Here is a 27,814-nt window from a genome sequence, read left to right on the forward strand (position 1 = left end):
TCTTCTTTCATAAGAGGCTTTTACACGAGCATTTCGCTATTTAAAATGACCAACTAAAAGGTAGGTTTAGGTAGATTCGTCAGATTTGAAGACCCTTTCAAGAAGGTCAAGGTCTCTTCAATCTGGCTAATAGGCTTCATCATCAAAAATCTCGTATATAATATGGTGATTCGTTTAGTCGTTCTATACGGTTCCAGTATCTAACTTAAATACGCACACCTTCGGTTCTTTAAGTCTTTCAGAATAAATTGCTTGAGAGAATACTCAATGCGCGCTGGTTCGTCAGGAATGATCAGACCCGTAGAGAAACAAATCCCCCACTGGGATATGGACTTTCTCCTTGGAACGATTAACTACCGCAAGCTGGATGGTGTGATAACAACGCCATGCCTCCGCAACCCCTCTTTTAAGAAGTATTAGTGGGTATGTTTGATCAGCTGATAGGGTGAGATTTAATGGCCTAGAGCCTCCCATAACCCCCAAGTGGCTTAGTCCTGGAGCTCCCTGCGGCTAGGTATCCATAATATATTATAAGTATTCCTGCTTAGCACCATATATCTATTATTGTATAAATATATGATAGCAAGACGAAAATGGACATTCTGGCATATCGATTTAAGTAATATTTTAAGTATACTATGTCTACGATAAACAGTAAATTCGTTACTGCTTTCTATATGAATTCCAATATAGAGAGTATTTCTATAGCATTCCTTTTAATACAATACCTTACTTTATAAGTACCTTAAAGACATTTATTTGTAATGTTCTTGGTTTGGATAGTGTTTCTTCAACTGTAACTTAACCAAAAAAGATTATTTACTGGACTTAAGTCCTACTTTTGAGTGACAACGCTCGTCTACATGGTGGTCGCGCTACTCAGAAGTCTCTGTGGTACTTGTGATAGAACTCCCACACGTGACATATTCACAAGACCTAACATTTGCATGCCTTAGAGAACATTTTGAACTATTTTGGATAATGTGTCTAAATTTCTCTAACTCTATTGCCTTAAAGCTTGCAACTTATTTCCGCGATAGCATTCATATGTTATTTAAGAGATGATAAAATTAATAGTGTAAAGAGTCTTGTTTGTTAACGAATTTTTCTACCTGTTCTCCTCTATGAAAAATGTGTTATAAAAATACCTTGGTATTGATGGGTAAATAAAATAAAAGCATAAAAGTTTAAGCAAAAATAAAATGATATATCGTTCAACTTTGATTGTTTAGATTAAGGGTAAATAAATGATTTTTTTGTACACTCGTATATATATTCTTTTTAACCTTTGGCTCTTTTATTTGTAAAAACGTGCTTGATTGGATGAAATAAAAATATTTTTATTTGAGAAACTTAATAATTACTTTCCTGATACAAACAAATATCATGCGCATGAATGTCTGGCTGATGACAATATTCTTTACCTTTAGATTTTTTTCTAATAGAGTGTATATATTTTTCATGTTTGTACATTTAGTATAATCTAATATTAAAATATGATAGTAGAAACTAAATTTTTAATAAAATACATCTAATAAACTAAAAAATATATCAATATTCAATTAAATATGTTGTGAAAAAATGTTATATATTTGAATATTAATTTGATTTTATTTATGTATAAACATTTTCTTTCGCTCTTGTTCAGTAAATTGGGAGGTCTTTTGTTAATTAATTTTTTTCAGTTTACCTAAAACTTTCGCCTTCGTGTTGATTACACCCTATGCATAATTAAAGAAGGTCTGGCTTTTACTACTCTACTTGGAAAGTAATCTTTTATTTTTAATGAATAATGATATATTTTTCTTTCTTGTTCAATTATAACAATTTGATTATATAAATTTTTTTTATTTTAAAGAATTTTATAGTTCTAAGTAGTAAATGTTTTATTAATTTATATTGTATTTTGTTGTACAAAAGAAAAATATACCAAAAAATTACTTTTAAAATATATTTTCTGAAATATACGTATTTGAAAATGGTATCAGTATCTCAGGATAATTTATATTATATTTATATGTTAAATCACTTAAAATTTTCAAATTTTATTTTACTAGTTTTATATATATTTGTAAAAGACTATATGTAAAAAATTTAAAAAATATTTTATTATATAAAACATGTTATGGGTAAAGTTATAAAAAAAACTTTGAAGCATAGGCAGTATTTTTGCCCAACAGTGTATATCTGCTCATATTTTACTTTACATGGAAGAATAGTATATAACCAAACTTTGACGTTATATGTTATCTTTAACATAAAAAGTTGTGCTTCTTCGATTTTCGATATTTCAATTTTTTCCGAAGTTTCTTAGCACTCTGTCTGTCAGTTTTCTATCAAACTCAAGTTTGTAGTTCTATAAAGACTTGTTACGAAGTTTAACGAAATAAAAAGAATCGTCCGTTCTTTGTATTCCACAGTTCGTTATAACTTTTGTATGGAGATTTGTGTTATATATAATATATAATATACATAAGTTATTTAAGTTTGTTTTCTATTATATATTTTTCATATACGAAGAAATCCAAGACAACAAGTGTACTAGGAATCAATTAGTTACTCTGCCATTACATTTCATCCAAGAGGAAAGAAAACATATCACCTATATATAATTCCTTAAGTTTTAAAGTTTTCATATGATTTAAGATGAAGAGAAACTATGATTTAAGTCCTTTCCCATTTTGCAGTAGCATTCCTCTCTTGTACACTTAATATAAAATTATACTAGGTATCAGACAGATAGGAGCATTAATGAAACTATATAACGAGGTTTACTCTAAGATAAAAATATGAGTTGAAAATTCCATTAAAGCTATTCTTTTGTGGTCCTAAAAACTGATATAGTAATAAGATTTTTGTCACAAAAAATTATGTTTTTAAACACTTTAGTTAGAGATGATATGATCCCATTATTAATATGATCTGTTGAATTCAAGAGTCTTAAAGATTTTATTTTATTTCGGTTGGTGCAACTGATATCAGTAAGACTGTTTTCAAATTCACTTAGTTCTACTACGACTCATAACTCTTTTGGAATATACCTATTTGATCTCATTTAATGCTTCACATGGAGGCATTCACAATGAGGTAACGGATTAAGCTGTGATTTTCGACTTGGTTTTAGATTTTCTCAACATGGTATGCAGAAAACGTTGATGAAAGCTAAGCTACAGGAAGGGTGCTTAATATAGTAAAACAAAACCCGATCTAGAAGGCTAATGCACTTAATTTCAGGACGTTACTATATTTTTAGTTTATTTTTGGCGTAATAAATAAATAATAATATTCGTTAATAATTCGTTAATTAGCTAATAGCTAATAATAAGTTAATCAATAAATAACTTAATTTAAAAGAAGCATTCATCAAATTTTTTAGGAGCATATGGTTGATTTATTTGAGCGTTTCAGTACTATTTAAGTTTTCTTTTTAAAGATTTTTGACTTCGAGATTTAGACTAGAACTATTTTTATAAATATATACAAAATATGACAATAACAAATATCTGACCTAATTTTTTAGTAAGATAGATCCAATTTAACTCAATCTCTTAAAGCTATACTAAGTTAAGTATTGTTGATTATAATATGTTGATTAATAATAAGGTTTCTATACAATGGTGAATCATGAGAAATTTGAACATCTTTTTGTCATTCACGTTATAGTTTCCAGAGACTGAAAAGAGAAATACTGGAAATTAAAAACAAGACCATAAATGACTATCTCAGAAATTTAACAGATGATAAAGAAACTGAGTCCACAAGAGACCTATGTGGGAATTGGGCACGTGACAATCACCAAAAAGCAGAAGCATTTGCTGAATATCTAGAAAAAACTTTCAAACTAAACGAAACTAATATTGAGCATAATTTTCCGGACATAGAACCTGAAAATTCGATGAGTGAATTAGTCACGTCGAAAGAGTTAATCAAAGTTATTAAAACTGACATTAACTAAAGGAAATCAGCAGACTACGATTTAATAACAGGAGAATTACTGCAAAAATTACCATGAAAGGAAATTATAAAACTCACCAACTTGATCAATACAACATATAGATTAAAACATGTCCCAGACATTTTGAAGATGACGGAAATTATAGTGAACCCAAAACCTGGGAAGTCAGTAAATGAAATAAAAGCCTATAAGACCTATATCACTGCTACCACTAATATGTAAGGTTTTTGAAAAACTTCTTTTGAAAAGTATAAAACCGATCATAGAGAGAAAAAACCTAATACTAACACACCAGTTTGGGTTTATCAACAAGCACTCAACAATTGACCAGATCCACAGAATAACAGATATTATTGAAAAAGCCTACGAAAGTAAAAAAGTATGCAAAGCTATATTTTTAGATGTAGCACAAGCTTTCGATAAGGTTTGGCATGAAGGCCTGGTTCATAAACTACAAAAAATGTTACCAAAACAACACACCGAACTATTAAAATCATACATTACAACCAGAATATTTAGAGTCAAACAAGAAGAAGCTTACTCTATAATAAAAGAATTCAAAGCAGGCGTACCACAAGGAAGTGTACTGGAATCAATGCTTTATCTACTCTACACTTATTATATACCACAAACGGAAAATATTACGATGGCTACCTTTGCTGATGATACTGCGAGTATAGTTGTCGGAGACAATAGTAAAGAAGCGTCACGAAAATTACAACAGGCAAGTGACAATATAAATAATTGGTCACAAGCTTTGAAAATAAGAATAAATGAAAGTAAATCTATACATGTGCAGTTCACCTATAAACAGACCGTACAAGCACCCATAACATTAAATAATACTATCATTCCATATAGCAACAACGCTAAATATCTCGGGATGAATCTCGATGCAAAACTTCGCTGGAAGGAACATATAAAGAAAACAAGAAAAGAACAGGAATTGAAATATAGGAAAATGTACTGGCTAATTGGAAGAAAATCACAAGCAAATATTGATACCTATATGGACATACGGAGTTCAATTATGGGGATGTTCTGCAAAGAGTAACATAAATAAAATATAAATTTTTCAGAACAAAGTCCTGAGAGGTATTGTGGGTGCACCCAAATACTATAGGACTGATTATCTACATCGAGACCTTCAGATACCCACAGTCAGTCAAGAAATCACGAGAATTGCAAGGGGGCATGAGGAAAGACTCCATTCTCACACGAATATTGAAATATTACAACTATTGGATACTACCAGAATAGGACACAGACTCAAAACAATCAAACCATTTGATCTTGTGTAGTGTTGTGTAGTGAGGTGCATATATTAAAAAATTCAGCAGTGACATGTATAAACATTATTTCACCAGAGACTGAGATAGGGCCGATGGGTCCCCCTAGTTATATACCTAGATTTAAGTTGTCATAAAGACAAATTGTAGGTTAGACGGAAACGACTAGTAATAATATATTAATTAAATAATAAAAAAACATTATAGTTTAAATAATAGCATGTACAGGAACCTTTAAGGTGCCATATGTATTATAAGGCGTAATTAAGAATGTTAGAATAGAATAGAATAGATTAGACTTAAAATACCTTGAGATATACATTAAAATATACATTGAATTTATTATCTTTAACCGACAGGTTGTCGATCGAAACATTTCATATATTAATGCGAGATTGTAGGTAGGGATTTTTATTTAGGCTCTCAAGCAAAATGCAAGCTTGATCCTCAGACGCGATTTTGCAATTCTAAAGCAATTTGTCGTATGCTGTCCGAAGATATGTGGAAAAAGTTTTGCGCTCTATAAAGGCTGGTACAGTTTTAATGCAAAAGCAAACGTGTGTCGAGTGTGACTATGTTATGAAAGATCCATGATTTACTGTGCATAAACATACACTCATTATGGGTACTCCTGATGGAAGCTTTAAAAATATACTGTATTATTAGAAAAAATGGCTTATTTTCAATTAAAATTTTATTTATTAACTTTAGTTAACCGAAAAAATATTGTTACACGCTTTCAGATAGAAGGATGTGTATTTTAGATAGACGGTTTTGTAACAAATTTTACTATCCATAAGTATACAAAATTATAATTCGATACCTATATCATTTTATTTGCTCATGTTAAGCTGAAAATTAGACATCTAAATGGTTTTTTTGCCTGAAAATGTGTATTTGCGTTACGCGTTAATTTTTTTTGTGTTATAAAAAATTCCTGATAGGAATATGTGAAAATGTTGAATGCGGAATTGCAGTAATTATTATAAATAAATACTTTTTTAAAATTGTTCCTGTTCTATTTGAAAATAATTTGAAAAACTTTCCACAAGGCATAGTCTACATTCACAAAATTGCCGGAAAACCAGCATTCTCCGTGATTTTTACACTGTTTAAAATATATTAGATATTTCAAAACCAACACAAATAACTTGAACACTTTATTTTTCAAACCCCAGTATTCACTACATTAACTCTCACTATTAATAAAATACATTTATACTAAATTGTGTACAGTTTTAATAGACAATATTTAACATCGAAATGTTATCCGCAGCGAAAATAATTAATACCAGCTTTTAATCAATGGATTAAAATTAGCGCGCTGGGCCAACAGGTCCAGTGAATAAACTGACTGGCAGCGTCGTGGTCCTGAAGCCGTAAAGCTAAAAATACACGTCGCCAAATTCGTTTCGGATTGTTGACATATCTGAAACGTTCGCGTTCGAATTTATACGAACGCCTAGCGAAAGAGCGGCCATTTAAAATTGATGCTCCGTTTGATCCAGAATAACAAGCCTGATATTATACGCCTACCAGTAAGTATAAATATCTGTTCTATATCGTTAAAATGTCACTGGATGTGTGTATCGTATGGGATAAAGTTTCAACTGCATCTTAGAATATCTTAAATTGGTCAGGTCGGTAAATGTTAACAATTTCTGGAAACATGTTTGATTCATATGTTAACCTATTATTTTCCACATATATATTCATCAATAAGAGGTTAATAAAGTTTTAAATCTGATAAAATCTTCAATAAAGATTAAGTATTCGAGTATGTTCATCAATGTCTATGAATAATTTTGTTACATAAATATTGTATGGAACATATTTTTTTATGCCATTATTATTTTGTAATATTGACATGTTGCCTTTTAATATTTCCGTAAATAAGGATCCTACAATATTGTATATAACTATAAATTCAAAGTCATCAGTTTTAATCATTTTTGTTGTGTTATAATTATGATCACAATCCATCACTACAAAATGTTAATTATTCGCTTAAACAGTTCGAGATACTGCAGAGAGAAACTTGAGATACGAAGTCGCAAGTCCTCAATTGTTTTTGTCATAGATTCTAATTTCTAACTTAAAAAGCTAGAAAGTGTTGGCAATATTCTACAACAACGAATAATGTCATCAATTTACTTTTAACTTATGCTACAGCACAAATTAGTAATATTGCTTTACTTAATAGTATTTATTTTTTTTGGTAGAATATACTATGAATTTGAATAAGAGGACAATAATTAATCACATTATAATTGATAGGTAACAGAAATTTAAAGTAAATGTAGCAATCCACTTGTTATGTTACTGGGTTTTTAGATATTTACAATAAATATCATAGTTGTTTTGATAGATACCACATATAAAATATATTTAAAGTAAATTTAATCAAATCTTTGAAATCTTAAAAAAATATTTTATCATCTATATTTTGCACAGTACTGTATGACACGAAATTAATAAAACAATTATGTTAATTGCCAACTAAAATGTATAATTTTATTTTCATGCCATATTTTCAAACTTTGAGTGATAACCTAATAACCATGATTTTATTCATTACCCGTAACAAAAAATCAGTAACTGATGCTTTTAGACATAGATGTTTGTATAGTTTAAAAAAAAACAGCCCAATTCTGTTAAATCATATGACCTTGATGAATAATTATGATTGATATCATTATCTATATATCTTTTAATCAATTAATAAGCTAATAATTTTGATCCAATATGGTCTATTCAAGACAAGAAATACTTTAACATGCTATATGCTATATAATTAATTAAATTACCACTTTAACTTCTGTTTCAGCAAAATGGGTCTTCAAATGCATCATGATCGTTATGGCCATAAATATTATACGTGTCCACTTGACTACAACGACCTCTATGTTCACTACGGCTACAAAGGGGCGCAATTATTCTACGAACCAAACAGGACTCGATTTTATTATCACTGCTATTGGCCTCAGGAAGCTCTAAACTTCGTTACTGCGGAAGATAAGTTGCGTCGTGCCAGGGTAAATTGCTGATTTTACGTCATTATTATAGTGCCTTCTAAATATTTTAAGAAGGGCCTGTTTTTATTATGGATTTTGATGTGTTACAGCTAAGATACAGAATGAGGGACGCAGCGTATATAAGAACCAAGGCTTATTAAATGTTTGGGCATTTAAGTATTTAATAGATTTAATTTTTATTTGTTTATTTATTTATATTTGCTGTAGTCGTGCACTGAATTGAAATAAAAATATGTATTTCCGAGGCCTACTCTTTTATTAAGTATTTTCCTACAAAAAAAATAATTTTCTTTTCTCAAAATTACCAAATATGATCAATTTCAAATTTTTAAAAATGATCCATAATTCCACTACATACAACATCAGTAATTAGCCACTATAATTTTGCATTTACTAAGTTTATGTCATAGTTTTTACTGGTTAATATCAACAGAATCATATTAGAAAGGTTATATTTGTAAAATTTTTACTAGTAAAATGATTCTCTGATTAGCCTGAATTAATAGTGAACATATTATTAACACCTGGATTTCTAAATTTTCAAATTTCAAAATCATTTTCATTATTTTTTCAAATTTCTGGAATTAGCCAGTTTAGTTAGCGCAGTGGTTAAGGTACAGAACCGTCCTCTTTTTACTGTTGCAATGGTATCATGTTCGGATTTTGCTGGGACATGGTTGTATATATATATGTTTGTGATTGTTTAGAATTGTGATTGTCTATAAGAAAAAAGTGCAAAGTCCGACAAGAAATAATCATCCCCGTCACGCCAGTAATCAGGCTGGGTAAGACTGTATGACTTCTGGGATTTTACCATCTTGGAGTAGTTATTTTAAATATAATAAACTATTTAAATATATAAAAAATTAACAATATTATATTTTGATGTTTACATTAAAACAAAATACAAAATATCGCAGACTCTGTTTTAGCAGACAGATTGGAATTACATATTTTAAAACAAAATAAGTCATTAGTTCCTCATTAAGTTGAAACATTTATGTTAAATCGTTATATTTGTGAGAAAAGGATAAAACCACTGGTTAGATTTTGGTATCCTTAAGATATGGACGGAGTTTAATAATTATTTGAGTTGTTGGCAAATTTGGCACAGTAAAGAATAATTCATTCAATTGAAATAAAATATGCTAATATCCAGATTTACAATTTGTAATAACTCCTGGTCCTGTCTTGCACAATGCAGCTCCCATCAACTTATTTATGCTTCAAAAGTAGTTCAATAGATTCTACATGTGAAAGTAAATATGGAAGCGGAACATTTATATTACAGCTGTTTGGAAAAGTCTGGAAAGCTTTTGGTGCTAGAAACTGGTCTAGGTAACCAAAAAGTCCCAATTTATAAAGGAATTGTGGAAAACAATTCATGGAAATAAATTCATTTTCATATGTGCATGAAGTTATATTTTCTTACGGTTACCTGGATACATTTTCGGTTTTAAATTTTTTAAATTATAGTGTGGATCATGATATCTGTAAGTGATGGAAGGGAGATAGTGAAGTAGATGGAATTGCTATATGATGACAAATTACTATTGGTCTTTAAAAAAATATTGTTCCTAAAAAAATATGAAAGGAAAAGCTTATAAGAACGGTTTCTATGAAGTATAACATAAATTTTATTAATTTTTCTGTGTCCAATTTTTGCTCTACCTTAAGTAAACACTAAAACAAAACATTTAATGATTTTTTTAACTGAAAATTGACTTAATTTTGATATTTAAGAATATACTTGTTATCTATTTACTTAACTTAATACTTTTTCAACATAATATGAAAATAAAAATTAACAAAACAGAACCATTTAACAAAACATAATTATTATAATTTTAATAACAAAAAATTAATAAAAATTAGAGTTGATTCCTAAAAAAATGTTTCATGAATTGTTAACATATTCATAATTGTTAACATTAAAATATTCGAAATCTCCCTTACAGTACTTACTCTTAACAATAAAACAAAGCAATTGTTAACCAGCAGATCTACAAATAGACTAGAGAATGGAAAATACAGCTTAAAACTCCAAATCTGCCCATGTTAATTTTGCGTTGCGGCGTAATGGTATAAACCTAATTATATCACTTGACGGATGCCTGATTCTTAAAGCAGCATCAGCCAAATACCTCGGAATATATCTCGATAGTAGGTTATACCGGAAACATAATGTTAGACAAAAAGCAGAGCAGATTAAACTCAAAGTCAAGCAACTGTTTTGGTTAGTCGGAAGAAACTCTCAACTTGACCTAAAATCAAATAGATTGGTTTACCAGTCAATCATAAAGCCAATCTGGACCTATGGGACAATACTAAGATATCAAACCAACTAGTAATCTAACGCACCCAAAACAAAAATGTACAATTAATTATCAATGCTTATCACTACGTAACCAATGAAAAGCTGCACAATGACCTCGAAAGTAAATGGATATATCTAGCTATTGAACAACACGCAGTAAATCACAAGATTGAAGCGAACCAAACCACAAGAACCTGTTTAGAGCATAAGTGTATTCTTGACTTTAGCTTAAGTAGATTCGTTTTATTTTAAGTTGGGAAATACATACTGATGTGTTAATCTCCTACTCGTCTTGCTTATCTATTAGTGCAAGTACAACAGAGCAGTAGTAATAAATTAATTTGTAAATTAAGATTGTACTAAGCATATTTAATGTAAAATGTAATTCATTTAAAAAAAAGTTAACCAGTTCTAAAGTGTACAGTTCTGAAAATAACGAAAAAAAATAAAACATCAATATTAGCTCCATGTATATTGAAAGGAATTTTTATTATCCTATCATATTATTACTGAATTGGGATCTACAAAAATTTTTAATTAACATCGACGTATGGGATACAATATCATATTAATCACTGTATTGGAAAATTTGAATATCGATTAATAGCGGTATCTGATGATGTTTGACGTGTCTCTCCTGTTTCTGATATTTTAATCTAGGCTTTTTCAATCCTCCAGCTATCAATTCACCTCGGAAAATGTATTATCGGCGTTCTTGACGTGTTACCTTTGATTTATTAGTGGTATTACGTTCAGATGAGAGAGTTTCCCATTTACATGCTGGTCTATGCGAGCTTGGCGTGTTATAAGAAAATAATATATTTTATGAAACGCTTTATAATGCTCCAGTGGGTGAATATTGTACATAAAAAGTTTTTACTGAGTCATTTTAGTTATATTTTGAAGAATATTTTAGTGAAATAGTTTTTATATTAATTATGTTCTTTTTATAGTTAATACACTGATAGGCAACTACTAAATCAAATTACAATTACAATCAAATAGACCTTTAAGAAAGTTATTAGTAAAACATTTACATAGAGAAGATTTCTAGTTTTGACCAATAAGGATTTGAATGGATCCTTCAATTATGGCCGCTCAAAATCAACACCTTTTTCAGGAATCTTGATGCTTAAGGCTTGCCAATTGGTTAACAAATGTTGAATTAAATTATGGAGCCTGTCTATATTTGGATTTGTGCTACTTAACTAATAATTTCTAGTCCTAATTTCTTAGTTTAAGCATTCATTTATTATGTAAAACGATTTAAGATGGATAGAGGATTTCTCTTATAAGGAGGTGGGAACATGAACACGTGATGGTTTTTGGTCAAAAGTGAGCAAACGCGGCACCCATTTTGAACAGAGCTTTCTCATAATCAAATGCTCATGCAATATAAAACCAACACGTTCTTTTGATATCTCTACAATGTTAGCTAACTCACGCAACTTTACTTTTCGATGATTCAAAACGATTTTGTGGATTTTTTATGATGTTACGACCTAATTTAGACGTCCACTGAGTTCTGTAAAGACGGTGTCTCTACGACTACGTTTGAAGTCAGCAAAACACCGTTTTATTGTTGTTTCTGATGGAGCTGACTCGTTAGAACACTTTTCAAACCATTGTTTCGCTTGAACGGTATTTTTCTTATCAATCAAATAGTGTAAAATTAGAACACGAAATTGTTTTTGATACATTGTTTTGAAAATAACAGAAGTAATGTCATTTTTAGCACAGTAACTCACAAACGTATAGAATAGAATATCATGAAATTTTAACAGCTTTCTTTTGAAAGTTAATATTAGCTGAAAAAGCGGAAAATGCGATAAAACTAGCGCCATCTATATGTTAGCCCTAATACTTTTCAGCCTATGTGAAAGATTTATTAATAAATAAAATATTTTGGTGGGCAATTTAAACACTATTATCACTTTGTAAAGATACCTGAATAACATTTTAATAAGTTCAAGCATGAGAAATCTTATAGCAATACTATACACAGACTTAAGTTTCCAATAAACAGATCTATTTCAAACTTTTAAAATGTTTCATTCGAATGCTAATGGAATTTTTGGATCTAAATTTTCACTAGTTTATTGAGAATAATTCAACAGTATGGTTTCGGTACGATTAGGTTACTTATTATACGTCTATTGCCAGCGTGGATGCATTTTTGAAAGAGTTTCCTGAAAGTTGATTTTGAAAAGGGGTGACAAATATTTACTATATGGCCTGGACCTCTCTCCTCCCATTGAGACATTGAAAGGGATATATCTAAATTTTTAAATAATCTAAAAATAGTAATCGCTAAAATGACGTTGATTTCTAACTGAATTTGCAGGGGTATGCTGAAAAATTTAAAATCTCATTCAAATAATTTGAAAGAAACTTTAATGATGTATTTTTCAAAAAACATTTTATGAATTTATTATTCTTATTTACATTTTGAAAACTAATAATCTCTTATAGATATAGCAAGATTTTGTATTAAAGCATGAAAGAAGGTTAAAGTACAGCAACATGGAGCAATATAACTACTGGCCTATGAGCAGGAAGTCATAATTTTGATGTGAATCAAACCACACGAACATGTAGAGTATATAAATGTTAATCTTAACTTTAGGTTAAGAAGTCTAATTTAATTTTAATTTACGAAATACGAGTTGATGTATTTAACCCGCACTCGTCTTGCTTGTGTATTGTTCAAGTAAAACACATCAACAGTAATAAATTAATTTATAAGTTACATTGACATGCAGAATGATATGTAATAAAAATCGGACAAATAATATTTAGGAGATTCTTGTGCAGCGAAATTTATGACCAGGAAAGTCCTCCATTCCTAAGACTATTTGATGGTAGTTTACTGAATATATTCACTAGCTATATATTAAAAAACAGAGCCTAAAGTGTAAAATTTCGATAGCCTATATCTCGGAAACTATAAGAGATAATGCAATTTGCACCAGCTATAGCATTTGGGATTAATATACAAAATCAGTAAATTGCTAATTTTTTGTTACCGCAAAATGATAAAAAGTTAATTATATCACTTGATGGATGCCCGCTTCATCAAGCAGAATCAACTAACAGAAACTTAGAATATATCTCGATGGTAGGTTAAACTGGATGCATCATGATAGACAAAATGCAGAGCAGATTAGACTTAAAGTCAAGTAACTCTACTGGTTAGTCGGAAGCTACTCTCAACATGACCTAAAATCAAAGACATTGGTTTCCTAGTGAATCATAAATACAATTTGGATCTATGGGGTGTAAATATGGGATTGCACTAAAACATCAAACCAACTGAACAATACTTATCGCTATGTAAGGAACGAAGAGCTGCACGATGACCTTGAAATCAAATGGACACACAAAGTGATCCAAGATTTCGCCTTAAAACATGAAATAAGGTTGCTGAATCGCAGCAACGTGGCAGCAATACAGCTACTGGACAATACGCAGGAAATCAGAAGATCGAAGCGAACCATACCATACGAAATTGTTTAGTGTATAAGTGTATTTTTAATGTTGATTATATAATTATATAAGTACTTAAGGAAAACTATTTTATTTCGGGAAATACTTACTGATGTATTAATCCCGTACGTGATAGTACTGGGCATATGTAATATAAGATATAATTAATAAAAAAAAAGAATTATTTAAAAAATATTTTGATAAATGACCTCTGATAAGTGCATTACATATACTGATGATGAAATATTTCCCTTTTTTAGGGTTGCATTCGCTAGTTTGTCGGTAAAACTCTCTGGCTATTCGTATAAATAAAATTTTCGGTCCTGGCGAAACTTTCACGATATAAATCAGACGACTTTAGACAGTCCTGACCAAACGACAGACGCGGTTGCATTCAAGAAAAACAGGCGCTCTTCTAAACAAATTGCTTGTCCGGGGTTTCGCCTATTCCCCGATGACGATGCTGATGATATATGCGGCCGAAATAAGAGCTGCTTTATTCATTTGAGTTTGAATATTTAACGGTGATTTATATGCTTTGAAGATATATTAAACATTCATTTGTTTTGCGGCAGTGGACGAATATGTACTCACCGGAATCTTGGAGTATTTTTCTAAACTTCTGACAGCGGTTTCGAAGTATTTTTCACCGTATTCCAAACGTTGTTCCTGGCACATCTGTCTCCACATGTCTTTGGCCTGACCGATGATGATTTCGTCCGAGATCCATGTGTTTCCTGAAGTTATTTCACCGGGTGCTACTATGACAACATTTACAGCTCTGGACCTAAAACAAATTAATATAAAATTAAATATTTATTCACATTATAGTTAACCATTTTAGAAAGGAAAACAATCCAGACCTATTATCGGCATCAAAATTGTAATAAACAAAAATAAATGCAAGATGGTGTGAAGAATTACAAATGTTAACTGTAGATTTAGTACATATTTTGAAATTATAATTGATCCTCTATAACACCAGTAAGCCGAGTTTGCTTCAAAGAATTGTAGATAAATAGTATTATTTTATTTTTCATTTGATTTATTATATCAGATTTACATGCGAGTGGTCTATATTTTAGCAAAAGCCTACGGGTTATGTTAAGATTTATTATTTCGAACATATATTTCTGGCATATATTTTTTTTTAGTTCTACAAAAGAAAAGCTGTATAAAATTCCGAGAAATTATATGAGGTTCATGATGTTGTCTCCTTAACTATAGGACACGTGTTTGAACTGGTTTCATATTTAAAAGTTGCACCAATAGCTTAATAAAAACGCAATAATAAATAGAATAATCATTTGGTAAAATCTATATTGTTTTTATTGTTTTAGTTTTTTTATGGTATATTCGAATAAATTTTGTGACTGTAAATGACCTTGTCTAAATTAAAAATCATCAGTGGAAACGAAAAGCAAGTGTTAGAGCAAATGAGAAAAACAATTTTAAAAGGAAAATAATTCCAAATAAGTCATAAACTACTTGTGGAGAGTGACAGGGAAATAATTGTTAAGAGATAAATAGTTAATAATAGATAAAGATAAATGTTAAGAGATATAAAGAAGAAGTTATCAGGAATCATTAAAATCGTTAATAATATGATCTATAAATTGGGCAAACAGAGCAATAAAATAGGAGAGATGGAGCAAGTAATGCAAGGATAAGAAGAAATGATATAATATTGAGAGATAGAAGGAAGAAATATAAAAATCTGAAACTTTTTGGAGTAAGAAAACAAGAGATGTAAATCAGAGAAACATTAAGCTACAAAATCTCGTAAATAATATAAATAAGGGTATGCATTTTAAAGATCGAAATAATCTAGATAAAGAAAATAAAAATTGTTTGTAAATTACAGTAACGGTATCTAATAGATTCTACATAGAGAACTGTAACAATTAAAATAATGAAATTGAAGAAATAGATGATAATGTAGTAAAGAAGAAAGAATAGATAAAAGCAAGAAAACACGACAGCATAAAAAAAAAACAAAAAGTACATCGATACAAAAAACTTCTAAATAACTCAATAGAACAATTAATAAGACAATACAGAGAATTAAATTTGAAAAGTGAATGAAAGAAGAGGATAAAAGCAAAAGAAAGGTAACAATTATAATTAGCACGTGGTATATAAGAACAATAGAAACAATAAAACTGAAATATATTATATACGAACTAGAGAAATTGATAACAGTAATGTGTCAATATGGAAAAATTTGTGAATAAAATTAGAGCTGGACGGACATAGATTCACGGCAAAATGATGTAGAAAATTTCTTTAGAAGTGAATTTACCCTTTACAGCCAATTACAATAATTTTACTAGATCCCTGATTTATAGTGATTTTATAATGAAACTAGATTTTAGATATACTATATTCTACCAAATTCAATAATAATCAATAATAGTTAATAATGACAAAAGTTTAATGTAATAATGGTTTAAACATTTTTACTTGTGACAATTCCCATAATTGCCGTATGCCCATAAAGGTTTTAATAATTTATTATATAATCGCAGTTTATTATGTACTGATAATTGTGATTTTCTTCCAACTAATGATTAAATTTTTCTATATTTTAACTCTAGTCTTTCCTTTTCTTTTTTAACCGACTTCGATAGAGGAACATGCGCTACGTTCAGCTGTATATATTTTTTTAATGTATGTTCGCCGATTTCTCCTTCAATAGTAAACCGATTTTCAAAATTATTTTTTTATTCGGAAGAGTGCACTTTCGGGGTGGTCCCTTTGGATTGTTCAGGATTAGTTGGAGGGAAGGGGGCAAATCGAGGGAAATCCGTAAATTTCACGTATAAAGTTTTTACATATTTTTTATCTGAAATAATCAGATCTTTGGGTATAATATTAACGCTGAGCTGATGTAATAGAAGAAGATTTTAAGCACTAACTAGAGTATATAAGACTAACTAGAGTACATATCATATAAATATTGCAGATAACTGCTTTTATGGTGTAATTCTTAAAGCATTTAAGTAGTAAATATCTAACACTAAAAAAATAAAATATTTTTAACAAAAAAATTAAACCGACTTCAGAAAATAAATAAGGAAGTCACTAATAACGAAAAAATAATCAAATTTAGATTTTTACCACAAAGAAAAAACATTTTAAAATAAAATATGTACATAATAATCCTTGTAATAAGTAAATAAAAATAAACAAAGACCTTATTTAATCTATCTGTTACACGTATTTTCTATTCTACTATATACACACAATTTAGCTTAATACCTAGCTAAACTTATTTATCTATTTACAATATTATTTTAACTATTATCAACTGATAACTTTGACGGCTAATTTTGTGACATATACAAAAAAGAAATAAATTACCAACAAAACAAATCTAAATTAACATAACTGCGTGGATTCATTTGGTAGTAGTAGGTTAGTAGTTAAATAAGGTTTTATTTATTTTTATTTAGTTATTAGGATTGTTATGTACATATTTTACTTTAAAATGTTTTTTTTATGTTAAAAATCTAAGTTTAATAATTTTTTAATTGTTGGTGATTTAGTGATTTATTTTCTGAAGTCGGGTCAATTTTTTGTTTAAAAATATTTTATTACATGTTCCTTCCAGCGAAGCTTTGCATCAACATACATTCCGAGATACTTAGCGTTATTACTGTATAGAGTGCTTGTGCCGTCTGACTAAACGTAAACTGATCATTCACAGATTTTCTTCCGTTAATTTTAACTATCTAGGTTATCTGGATTTTGGTTAATTATATATATTCCCACTTGCTGTTGTAATTTTCGTGTGGCTTCTTCGCTAGTGTCTCTATCAGCAAGAATCGTATTGTTATCAGCAAAGGTAGCCATCGAGAGCATATTTTCGATTTGTGGTACATCGCATGTGTAGATTAGGTAAAATTAACAATAAATGTTTCTATATATTCCAATAATAATTTATCCTAGCAAATCAATCGAAAAGTCCCCGGCCTGCTACATAGATCGTGTTACTACAATTAAATCCATATATTTTTTAGTTAGCTCTAAAACTCAAAAGATGCGTGTATAAATTTGACGGCTGTTGGATCATTAGTTTGTGAATTATAGCATTTTGAGTGAAGTACCTTTTGTTATTGTGAAAAATAATGAATAAAAAGAATTTCGCGTATTGATAAAATATTGCTTTTCGAAGGAAGCAAAACTTGGCTTGATGCCAAGTTTCCGGATACTGCCCCAAGAAGATCAACCATCAAAGATTGGTATGCTAAGTTCAGAATTGGTGAAATGAGAACCGAAGACGGTGAACGCAGTGGGCGCCCAAAAAAGGTTGTTTTCCGACGAAAACATTTAAAAAATCAACAAATAGATTTTGAATGACCGTAAATTGAAATTGAATGAAATAGCAGATGATCCAAAGATATCAACTGAACGTGTACATCATATCATTCAGGTATATTTGAGTATGAGAAAGCTCTGTGCAAAATGGGTACCGCGTGAGCTTACTTTTGACCAAATACAACGAGTTGATGATTAGCAGATGTGTTTGAAAATGATCAAGCGTAATACACCCGAGTTTTTACGTCGATATGTGACAATGGATGAAACATGGCTCCATCATTTCACTCCGAAGTCCAATCGACAGTTATCCGAGTGGATTGCACACGATGAACCCGCTGAGAAAACGCAACAGTTGGCTGGTAAGGTTATGGCGTCTGTATTTTGGGATGCGCATGGAATAATTTTCATTGACTACCTTGAAATAGGACGGACCATCAACAGCGAATATTACATAGCGTTTTTGGACGAAATAGCGGAAAACGGCCGCATTTTAAGAAAGAAAAATTGCTGCTTCACCAAGACAATGCACCACAAGTCAATGTGTCACAAGTCAGTGAAAACGATGGTAAAAATCGATGAACTGGGCTTCGAATTGCTTGCTCATCCACCGTATTCTTCAGATCTGGCCGCCAGCGACTATTTCATGTTCTCAGATCTCATAAGAAAGCTCGCTGGGAAGAAATTTTCGTCGAATTAAGAGGTGATCGTCGGAACTAAGGCCTAGTTTGAAGTAAAGGACAAATCGTACTACAAAAATGGTATTGAAAAGTTGGAGGGTCGATATAATCAGTGTATCACCCTTGAATGGAATTATGTCGAATTAAAAAAGTTTTGCCAAAAAAAATTGTTTTTCTATGGTAGGCTTGGGACTTTTCAATTGACCTGTTATATTCCCTGTAAGCAGTGTGTTGGCAATGGAGGAACCAGAGAGAAGGCTGTTAAGGAGACAGCCGTCGTGCTTTTTCTGCGATGTTTCAATTTCGAGGAGGAAAATTGAATGAGACGGCATAAAGGGACGGCCGTCGCTGGGCCTAAAACGTTTTTAAAATGGCTTCTGTTAACAAGAGCTGCCAAATAGTTTTCTTTGTCGGAATAAATTCGTAATTGATCTTGTTATTGTTGGCTCAGGCGATACATTCGGCTACTTGACGATCCCCTTACCTTAAATAAATTATTGGAGGCGATACCCAATAGAATGCTGTTTTTTTTTGCACAAGTTATAACGCCACTTAAATTCAGTAAAAATACTAAACCATCCATATTGTTAGATTGGACTGTTTTTTTGTATAAAAAGCTGTTGTGAATATCAATAAATTGTAAATAATCTCCGTAAAATTGGCACTTTGTTTCTTCGAGATGTTTTTTTATAACTGAATAATTTTATCTATTAATTTATATTTTGGCGATGTTTCTTTAAACTGTCGTTTTTCTGGATCTTTGGATTTTTTAGTACTTTAACGATGGTTTGTTTTGATATTTTGCAGTCATAATTGGAACATTTTAGTTCTCATTTTCACTAAATTCTTCACTAAATCACCGTTCTTCCAAAGAAGGAATAGCTGTGTGACATCAGAAATACTGCTCAGTATGTTATAAGTAAGATTCAAGACTTCTGCGTGCTCTTATAATTATATTATATAATGATACTAATAACTGAATAATTTTATCTATTAATTTATATTTTGGCGATGTTTCTTTAAACTGTCGTTTTTCTGGTTCTTTGTATTTTTTAGTATTTTAAGGATGGTTTGTTTTGATATTTTTCAGTCATAATTGGAAGATTTTAGTTCTCATTTTTCACTAAATTTTTCACTAAATCTCGCAATAGTTATTGGTTATAGGCGGTCAGCCGCAACTGTTCTAGCCTCTGATAATGATGGTGTGCTATTTTTCAAATTGCTTTCTATAATCTTGGTCCATATCTTTTTTGGTTTTCTTTGCTTTATCTTCCATCCAATTTTTAATTGGTCACGAAGGTCTGTGAGGAATTCGTTCATATTTCATTCGACAAACATATCCAAGCTATTATAATTTGTAATCCTGAATTTGTTCATCCATTGTGCACTGGTTATCGCATGTTAAATGAATTACTTTTTACCAGAAAGGAACATGTAGAGTTTGAAAAGAAAATAATCTCATTTGAAATACCTCAAACTTGCATATGTCAGGCTGTAACAGTGTCCAAGTTTCGAACTCATACAGACAGATTGGCAAGATGAGCCTTCGAAAGAGGCGGATTTTAGCCTTGATTGTAATTAGCGTTAGGAACGACTATCGACTGTTTAGTAATTGACTACTTTTTACTATCGACTATTTCAGTCGCTATTTTCGGTCCGACTGATTTTATTACTTTTTACTATCGACCGTTTCAATCGTGTTCCTTCAGTCCCTATTTTCGGTCTTACTAGTTTCATTCGACTGATTTTTAATTTTGGTTTTGCCATCCTAGTCAGTATCTTGAAAGTACTGATACGAATTTATGCTTATATGGATTTTTATGTAATGTATTCAGTTTTGTTTATAGTATGATTGTAAGCAATAATATATTATACATTGATATAGCAGCATTTTGGAACTCTATCTTTCAGGATTACTTATTAATGTAATAGGGTAAAAAGAGCAACATATAGATTGATAAATACTAAATAATACTAAAGTAATTTTGGCTATATTTATGTTATCTTGGCAACTGTTAGGTCTTTTTTGATTAACTTTTTCTATTTTCTCTCGATGTTTGTTCGAGCGCCTTGAAGGTGGCTGTACTTTATGTTTATGATTGTAATTTTAAATATATTTATAGGCAACACTTGAAAATCCGACGAGGAATGACCACCCCAATCACGCCAGTAACCAGGCTGGGTAAGACCGGATGTCATCTGGGATGGTCTAAAAGTTGGTCATCGACTAGTCGCTAGGCTTAATGCCGAGGACCGTGGTTCGCAGCCCAGGTTAAACAGTAGGACCAGTACAGATAAACCCTCGCTGGTAAGAAGGAGACTTTAAAATATATGTAAAATAAATACTAATAATTTTACATCATCACAAATCAAACTGTTTTTTTTTGAACGTAATAAGTTCCAGCAATAATCTCTTTACCTTTCTTTCCCAAAGAAATTTCGAAAGTCGTAAGCTTATGTCGGAATGAAATAGAAATCAACCAATTACTTTTATTACCTTAAGTCATTGCTATTTTCCTTTTTAATATTTGGGATTCTATTCCTTTTTGTCACACTGCCATTAGCAATTTAGAATTATTTAAAATGACGTGATTTGTACAGCACAGAAAATCAAACAACTAAAACTGCATAAAATTAAAACAAGAATTACTATTTTCAATCACTTTCAACCACAGTTTTTTTGACTGTTTCGTGACTAGCAGCTGTATCGATTTTTCTTGTACGATTTTCAGTTGATAGTTTTTCGTTCTTCCAGAGAAGGCATAACCATGTGACATCAGAAATACTGTTTAATATGTTACAGTGAAATTCAAGCCTTCTGTGTGTTTCTAATTTTGTTATATAATGGTAATTTTAACTGAATATTTTGATCTATTAATTGACGTATTGGTGATGTTTGTTTAAACTGTCGTTTGTTATTCAGTTACTGATGCCAAATCACCTTGACGAGTTACCGAATTGAGCAATATGTTTAAATATCTAAGTTATTATGTTTGTTAGCAGCTTTAGGAACGAGAGACATTTTTAGATTTTAAAATTACTAGATTAACAAGTATAATTGCCGTATATGGAACGAAGCCAAGCCATCCACACTAATATATGTAGTATAAAATATTTTTCTTGCTTACATGCAATATTCACTAATATTTATGTTATTTGTCTTAAGTGTATTAAGTTCACTTTAATATATTGTTATTTATGTCATTTATATTATATATTTAACAGGACCTTTTATTAATATCGTTTAGGACAATACAAAGCTCTTTATTTACGTCAACAGATGATACGGTTTAGCTCTATTACTGCCCAATCCGTGAGTAATGTATAATGTATATAAAGTAATATATTAACTCAAATACATTATAATCAAAAGATACCGTATCCGGTGAATATGAAAAGGAAAGTAAATTCACTGATATATTAATCAATTGAGTCAAATTTAACCAAGCATTTTAGTGTAAATAATTAGCTTGGCATTTACTTACTAGCGTATTTACCATTTTTCTGGTTTAAGCAAGATTTTAAGCAAGAACTCATTATACAAACTTATTTATACAAACGACTCTATTATATACAACAAATGTTGTTCTTATATTTTATACATTTACCCTTAAAATTTAACTTTATGTAAGTTTATTAAACTTTATATAGATATATTTATGTAGATATTCTATACACATTATATATTAAACAATAAATATGTTGCTTATTTTAATTTGTTTACAATTAAGTGCCCTAATGAACATTTTTCATATGAACCATCATTTTCCTACATACTAGATCCCTTCTATGTTGCTGATATACAAATCAGCGATTAGAATAAAAAATAATGATAGTTTAAACGCAATGTAATAACTATTTTAATTTAAATCAATATAATTTAAATAATATATTCTATGCACAAAAAATGTATATAGGTAGAATAAATATTGTCTATTATGTACAGTAATTGTCTATATTTTTTTAAAATTATTTTTTCTTATAACGGTCGTAGTCAATGTGTTAACAATTGATGAATAACTGAGAATGATGTTAAGGAGATGGTCGTTGAGATTTTCCTGCAACGTTTCAATTTCGAAGGGGAAATCAATCTCGAAAAGGAAAACGAAGAGGAAAAAGCTTTTATTGCTTTTCGTAATTGAAATATACTTATTATTGTTAAGTATTAGTAGCGTTATTGATTGGTACGGTTAAGTATCATAACAGTACCTTTTTTTACAGAATTTCATGATAATGTATAAATACTATTTTAATGATACTTGTCTTTCAAATACACATCTTGTTGTCAGAGATATTATTTTTGGAATACAAAATACTGTTATACGGAGCACAAAGATAAGAGATATTAAGGATATAAAAATCATGTTAGGAATTCATATCTTAACTAGTCGATTTCATATACCTCTTTTCACAGATATCATCGAAGCCATTCAATTTTAGGGTATCGGGTTCTACATTCCCTTTATAATTGATCTCCATATACTGATAAACGTATGGTTGGTCGTTATTTCGAATAGGATCACATGGTAAAACTAATTATACTGGATGGGAATATGCGGAACTTCTGCTAAACAATCCTCGATTAGCTTGACGTTTATATTAATTGTTTCGTTCTGGGTAGGATACGATTATATATAAGAAACCATTATTTATATGAAAGTTTTCAGATTGTTAATTAAGTAAATTAAGTATAACAAACAACACATATAAGAAAAAGAATTTATTAAAATATAATGGTTGTGCCTCTTTGTCTATACAATTACATGTACCCATTATGATTTGCTTTACTGTTTGTCATTGACTTCATTGATCACGTGACTCTTTAACATAAAATAATAAATAAGTAAATATCAGTGATAATATATGAAGGATGTGTTAAATTGTAGAGATCTTGCAAAACAAGAAAAACATGTTTGCGGAAGTAATAAATGGTTTTCTGTTTCTTTAGCATCAATCGTCATACAGTGATAGTGATTTTTGAACAACTTAGAATGGTCTATTCAGAATTGTGTGCGACCATATGCTGCTGGACGTCAGTTTTCAAATCAAATGGCGAATTATATTTTATTATGACAGTGTAAGCGATTACACGTCTGCCCAAACAATGGCATTTTGGACTTATCAAACTGTTGATTCATGAATTATTGACTGATGGAATACTCCTGGTTCGAAACCTCGTAACTTATTTATTTCTGCTAAAATAACACATCTCTATAAAAACATACTACATCGTCCAATAGTAAACATGTGTTTTGGTTACCTCATTCGGAGTGGAATAAATGCTATGAAAATCAGTTTCAACGAATGGAAAATTGCATTAATCTTCATGGCTGATAATTTGAAAACAATAAATTTCCTTTCGATCAAAAATATTTGCTATTTCATTATTTGAGGTTTGAAACAAATAGATAATGCATATAAATACTATGCAATTCTCGTATTGTTTGTTTATTAATCTATATAAATGTTGGCTCTAAAAAGACGTAGAGCCTTAGACGTAGAACTTATTTGTTAATTAATAAAAAACAATTAACTACTTTAATGTTAATTATAAAGATTATCTCATTAAACAAATTAAAAAGGTGTAATAGTGAATTCTGTATTTTAGAGTAACTTTCAAGTTACTGGATTAAGATGCAACAATTAAGGTATATATAACGGTCATATATTTCTGCCATATTTTTTATTTCAAATCATTTTTCGATCGGTTTAGTCCTTTTGCTTTATGTTGTTATTAATATTACCTAATAGCAAACCAAATGTTCCAGGTCTTAATTAGTAAAAATATATATTTTCGATATATTCAATAGGCCATACTGTAGTATGTGAAAAAGATCTTATTCTCCATATTGAATAACTCAATGCCAGTGGTATCAGTTACCACTCATCATTACAGTGATCATCATTAAGTAACATTTTTATCTAGTTATTAATTACATGCCCATCATTATTAATTCTTAGGTATTCTTACTATTGAAATCTAAATTTTTGGCATATTTTTCTACTGATGATGATTTTAAAATTGTTTGTCTAAATACATTTCAATTAAAACATACAAAAAATATAGAAAATTCGTATGCGGATAATTTGATCCACGACTGTTGACGTCAAATCAAGCGGGACCAAGCGTCAAAATTAATTATCCTGAGAGTAAAATATGCGAAACTCCTTCGGAACAATCGGCGTGGCATTTATATTAATTGTTTCACTCTGTGTAGCAGGCATTTATTTATTAGAAATGAAATTGGGAGTTTCGGAAGATTTACGGCCGATTTGAAGATCAAAATGTCAAAGGTTACCGGAGTAATATCATTTGTTTCGACGATTTCAACAATAAAAACTATAGACGGATATTTGGATTTTATTTTAACATGAGTAAAGTTAAACATTTTCAATTATAATTTGAGGAAATTAGTTTATTTTTTTAAACACCGGTCTGATGATTACTAGTTATTGGTGAGGTTAGAAAAATTAATTTCATTTAAATAAATATAAAAGAATTCCGATATTTTTGGACAAAATGACAAAGTAAAGTAATATTAGAGAAAAAATCAACGATAAACACATTTTAGTCAAAGTTTTGGTCTGATTTATTTTTGGTTTCTTTTTATTGTGAGATATATACTTCATACAATAATAATAAGAAGAGCAGAAAGTAATTTCGAAAAATATTACGGGACAGTTATAGAAAAAATAATCGAGTGGAAGGCGATACCCATTCATGGAAGGTATAACGTCAGACAGCGTCATTTCGAATCACTAGTTGGTACCTGGAAGAATGTATCCGGAAACTACGAGCCATCTACTGACTAAACAAGATCACGGAATATCTGGAATATGTAGTTAAACATCCAGAGTATTGAAACTTTTATAATAAGAGGTGCATGATGGGGTGGCTAAGAGAATCCAACAAGAAATGGCTAATAAGTTGGTACCCACCAAGTTTGACAGATTCTTATTTTTTTTAGGAAAGTTTTTTGTTATAAATATGTATTGAGTTAGAAAATAAAATGTGTTGGGACTATACAAAGCTTACAGATTGGCACAACAGATTGACATTATAATGGTTGATAAGAAAGGAAACAGCCTACTCAGAAAATACACTGAAAAATATCAAAATATTGAGATCTAGAGAAGCATTTTCAAGAAACAGTTGCAAACAAAGGATATTCTCAAGTCTCAATAATAATATCAACCACAGGTTTAATTATTGAGGAACTATTGGTAAACGAAATTGACGAATATTGGTAAATTGGATCTATATCTATTATAAAAAAGTTATACAGAAAATGGTCTTGTTGGCAACTCGAGTTCAAAAAATGTGGGTTGCTTGGTTAGCGTAGTGGTCAAGGTGACTGTGTGGTCTTTAAGTTGGTTACTGGCTAGTCAGTTGGTTTAATGTCAAGGATCGTAGTTCGGAGCCCACGTTAAGTAGTAAGTTCATTCCAGATAAATCCTCGTTCGAAAAAAGGAGACTCTAAAATATGAAAAAAAACAAACAAATAATAGAGTCAAAAACCTGGGTGTCTGAAATAAGTCAATTAATACATTGTTACCAATCGTTTCCGGCTAACCTACAATTTGTCTTTATGATAACTTAAATCTAGGTATATAAGTAGGAGGACCCATCGGCCCTATTTCAGTCTCTGGTGAAATAATGTTTATACATGTCACTGCTGTATTTTTTAATATATACACCTCACTACACAACACTACACAAGATCAGATAGTTTGATTCTTTTGAGTTTGTGTCCTATTCAATTCATTATTTCAATATTCTCATGAGAATGGAGTCTTTCCTCATGCCCCCTTACAATTCTCTTGATTTCTTGACTGACTGTGAGAATTTTATTTCTGTTACTCTTTGCAGTACATACGATCAGTATTCGCTTATAGCATAGCAATTTATTATGTACTGATAATTGTGATTTTCTTCCAATTAGTTAGTACATTTTGCTATATTTCAATTCCAGTTTTTTTCTATTCTTCTTTACATGTTCCTTCCAGCGAAGTTTTGCATCAAGATTCATTCCGAGATCTTCAGCGTTGTTGCTGTATGGAATGATAGTATTATTTAATGTTATTTATTATGTGTTTGTTATTTGTTAGTGCTTGTACGGTCTATTTATAGGTGAACTGCACATATACAGATTTACTTTCAATATTTATTATTTACCAAGGTTGTGTCCAATTATTTATATTGTCACTTGCCTGTTGTAATTTTCATGACGCTTCTTCACTATTGTCTCCGAGAGCTATAATCGCAGTATCATCAGCAAATGTAGCCATCGTAATATTCTCCAATTGTGGTATATCACAAGTGTGGTGTAGATAAAGCATTGGCCCCAGTACACGTCCTTGTGGTACACCTGCTTGTTTTATTATAGAGTAAGCTTCTTCTTGTTTGCCTCTAAACATTCTGGTTGTAATGTACGACTTTAACAGTTCTGTGTGTTGGTTTGGTAGCATTTTCTGTAGTTTATGAACAAGGCCTTCATGCCAAGCCTTATCAAAGGCTTGTGCTACATCTAAGAATATAGATGAGCATACTTTTTAAGTTTCGTAGGCTTTTTCAATAACATCTATTATTCTGTGGACCTGGTCAATTGTTTAATGCTTGTTAATAAGCCCAAACTGGTGTGTTGGTATTACGTTTTTTTCTCCCTGTGATCGGTTTTATTCATTCAGATCAACAGATCATTCTTATTTCTTTATTATATTTATTTATATAT

At 30.3% G+C, this 27,814-nt stretch overlaps 1 protein-coding gene and 1 long non-coding RNA gene across 3 annotated transcripts in view; one reads left to right on the forward strand and one right to left on the reverse strand.

Annotated features, from left to right (window-relative positions):
• The window catches only part of LOC143190657 (D-beta-hydroxybutyrate dehydrogenase, mitochondrial), a 93,173-nt gene that overhangs the window by 20,088 nt on the left and 45,271 nt on the right, over positions 1–27,814 (reverse strand). The window contains exon 4 of the mRNA XM_076395149.1: positions 14,677–14,869. Coding sequence (XP_076251264.1) covers positions 14,677–14,869 — 193 coding nt within the window. The remainder of the gene's footprint in view (positions 1–14,676; positions 14,870–27,814) is intronic.
• On the forward strand, positions 6,644–8,524 carry LOC143190658 (uncharacterized). 2 transcript variants are annotated; one of them, XR_013004302.1, is made up of 3 exons: positions 6,644–6,782; positions 8,072–8,279; positions 8,369–8,524. It is a non-coding gene; the product is annotated as an uncharacterized LOC143190658 (long non-coding RNA). The 2 variants fall into 2 exon arrangements; XR_013004303.1 differs by having other exon boundaries at positions 6,752–6,884.

Source organism: Rhynchophorus ferrugineus, unplaced genomic scaffold (assembly GCF_030347505.1).
Source record: "Rhynchophorus ferrugineus isolate W39M unplaced genomic scaffold, kcgeb_rfMv2 rfM2, whole genome shotgun sequence".
Classification (NCBI taxonomy): domain Eukaryota; kingdom Metazoa; phylum Arthropoda; class Insecta; order Coleoptera; family Curculionidae; genus Rhynchophorus; species Rhynchophorus ferrugineus.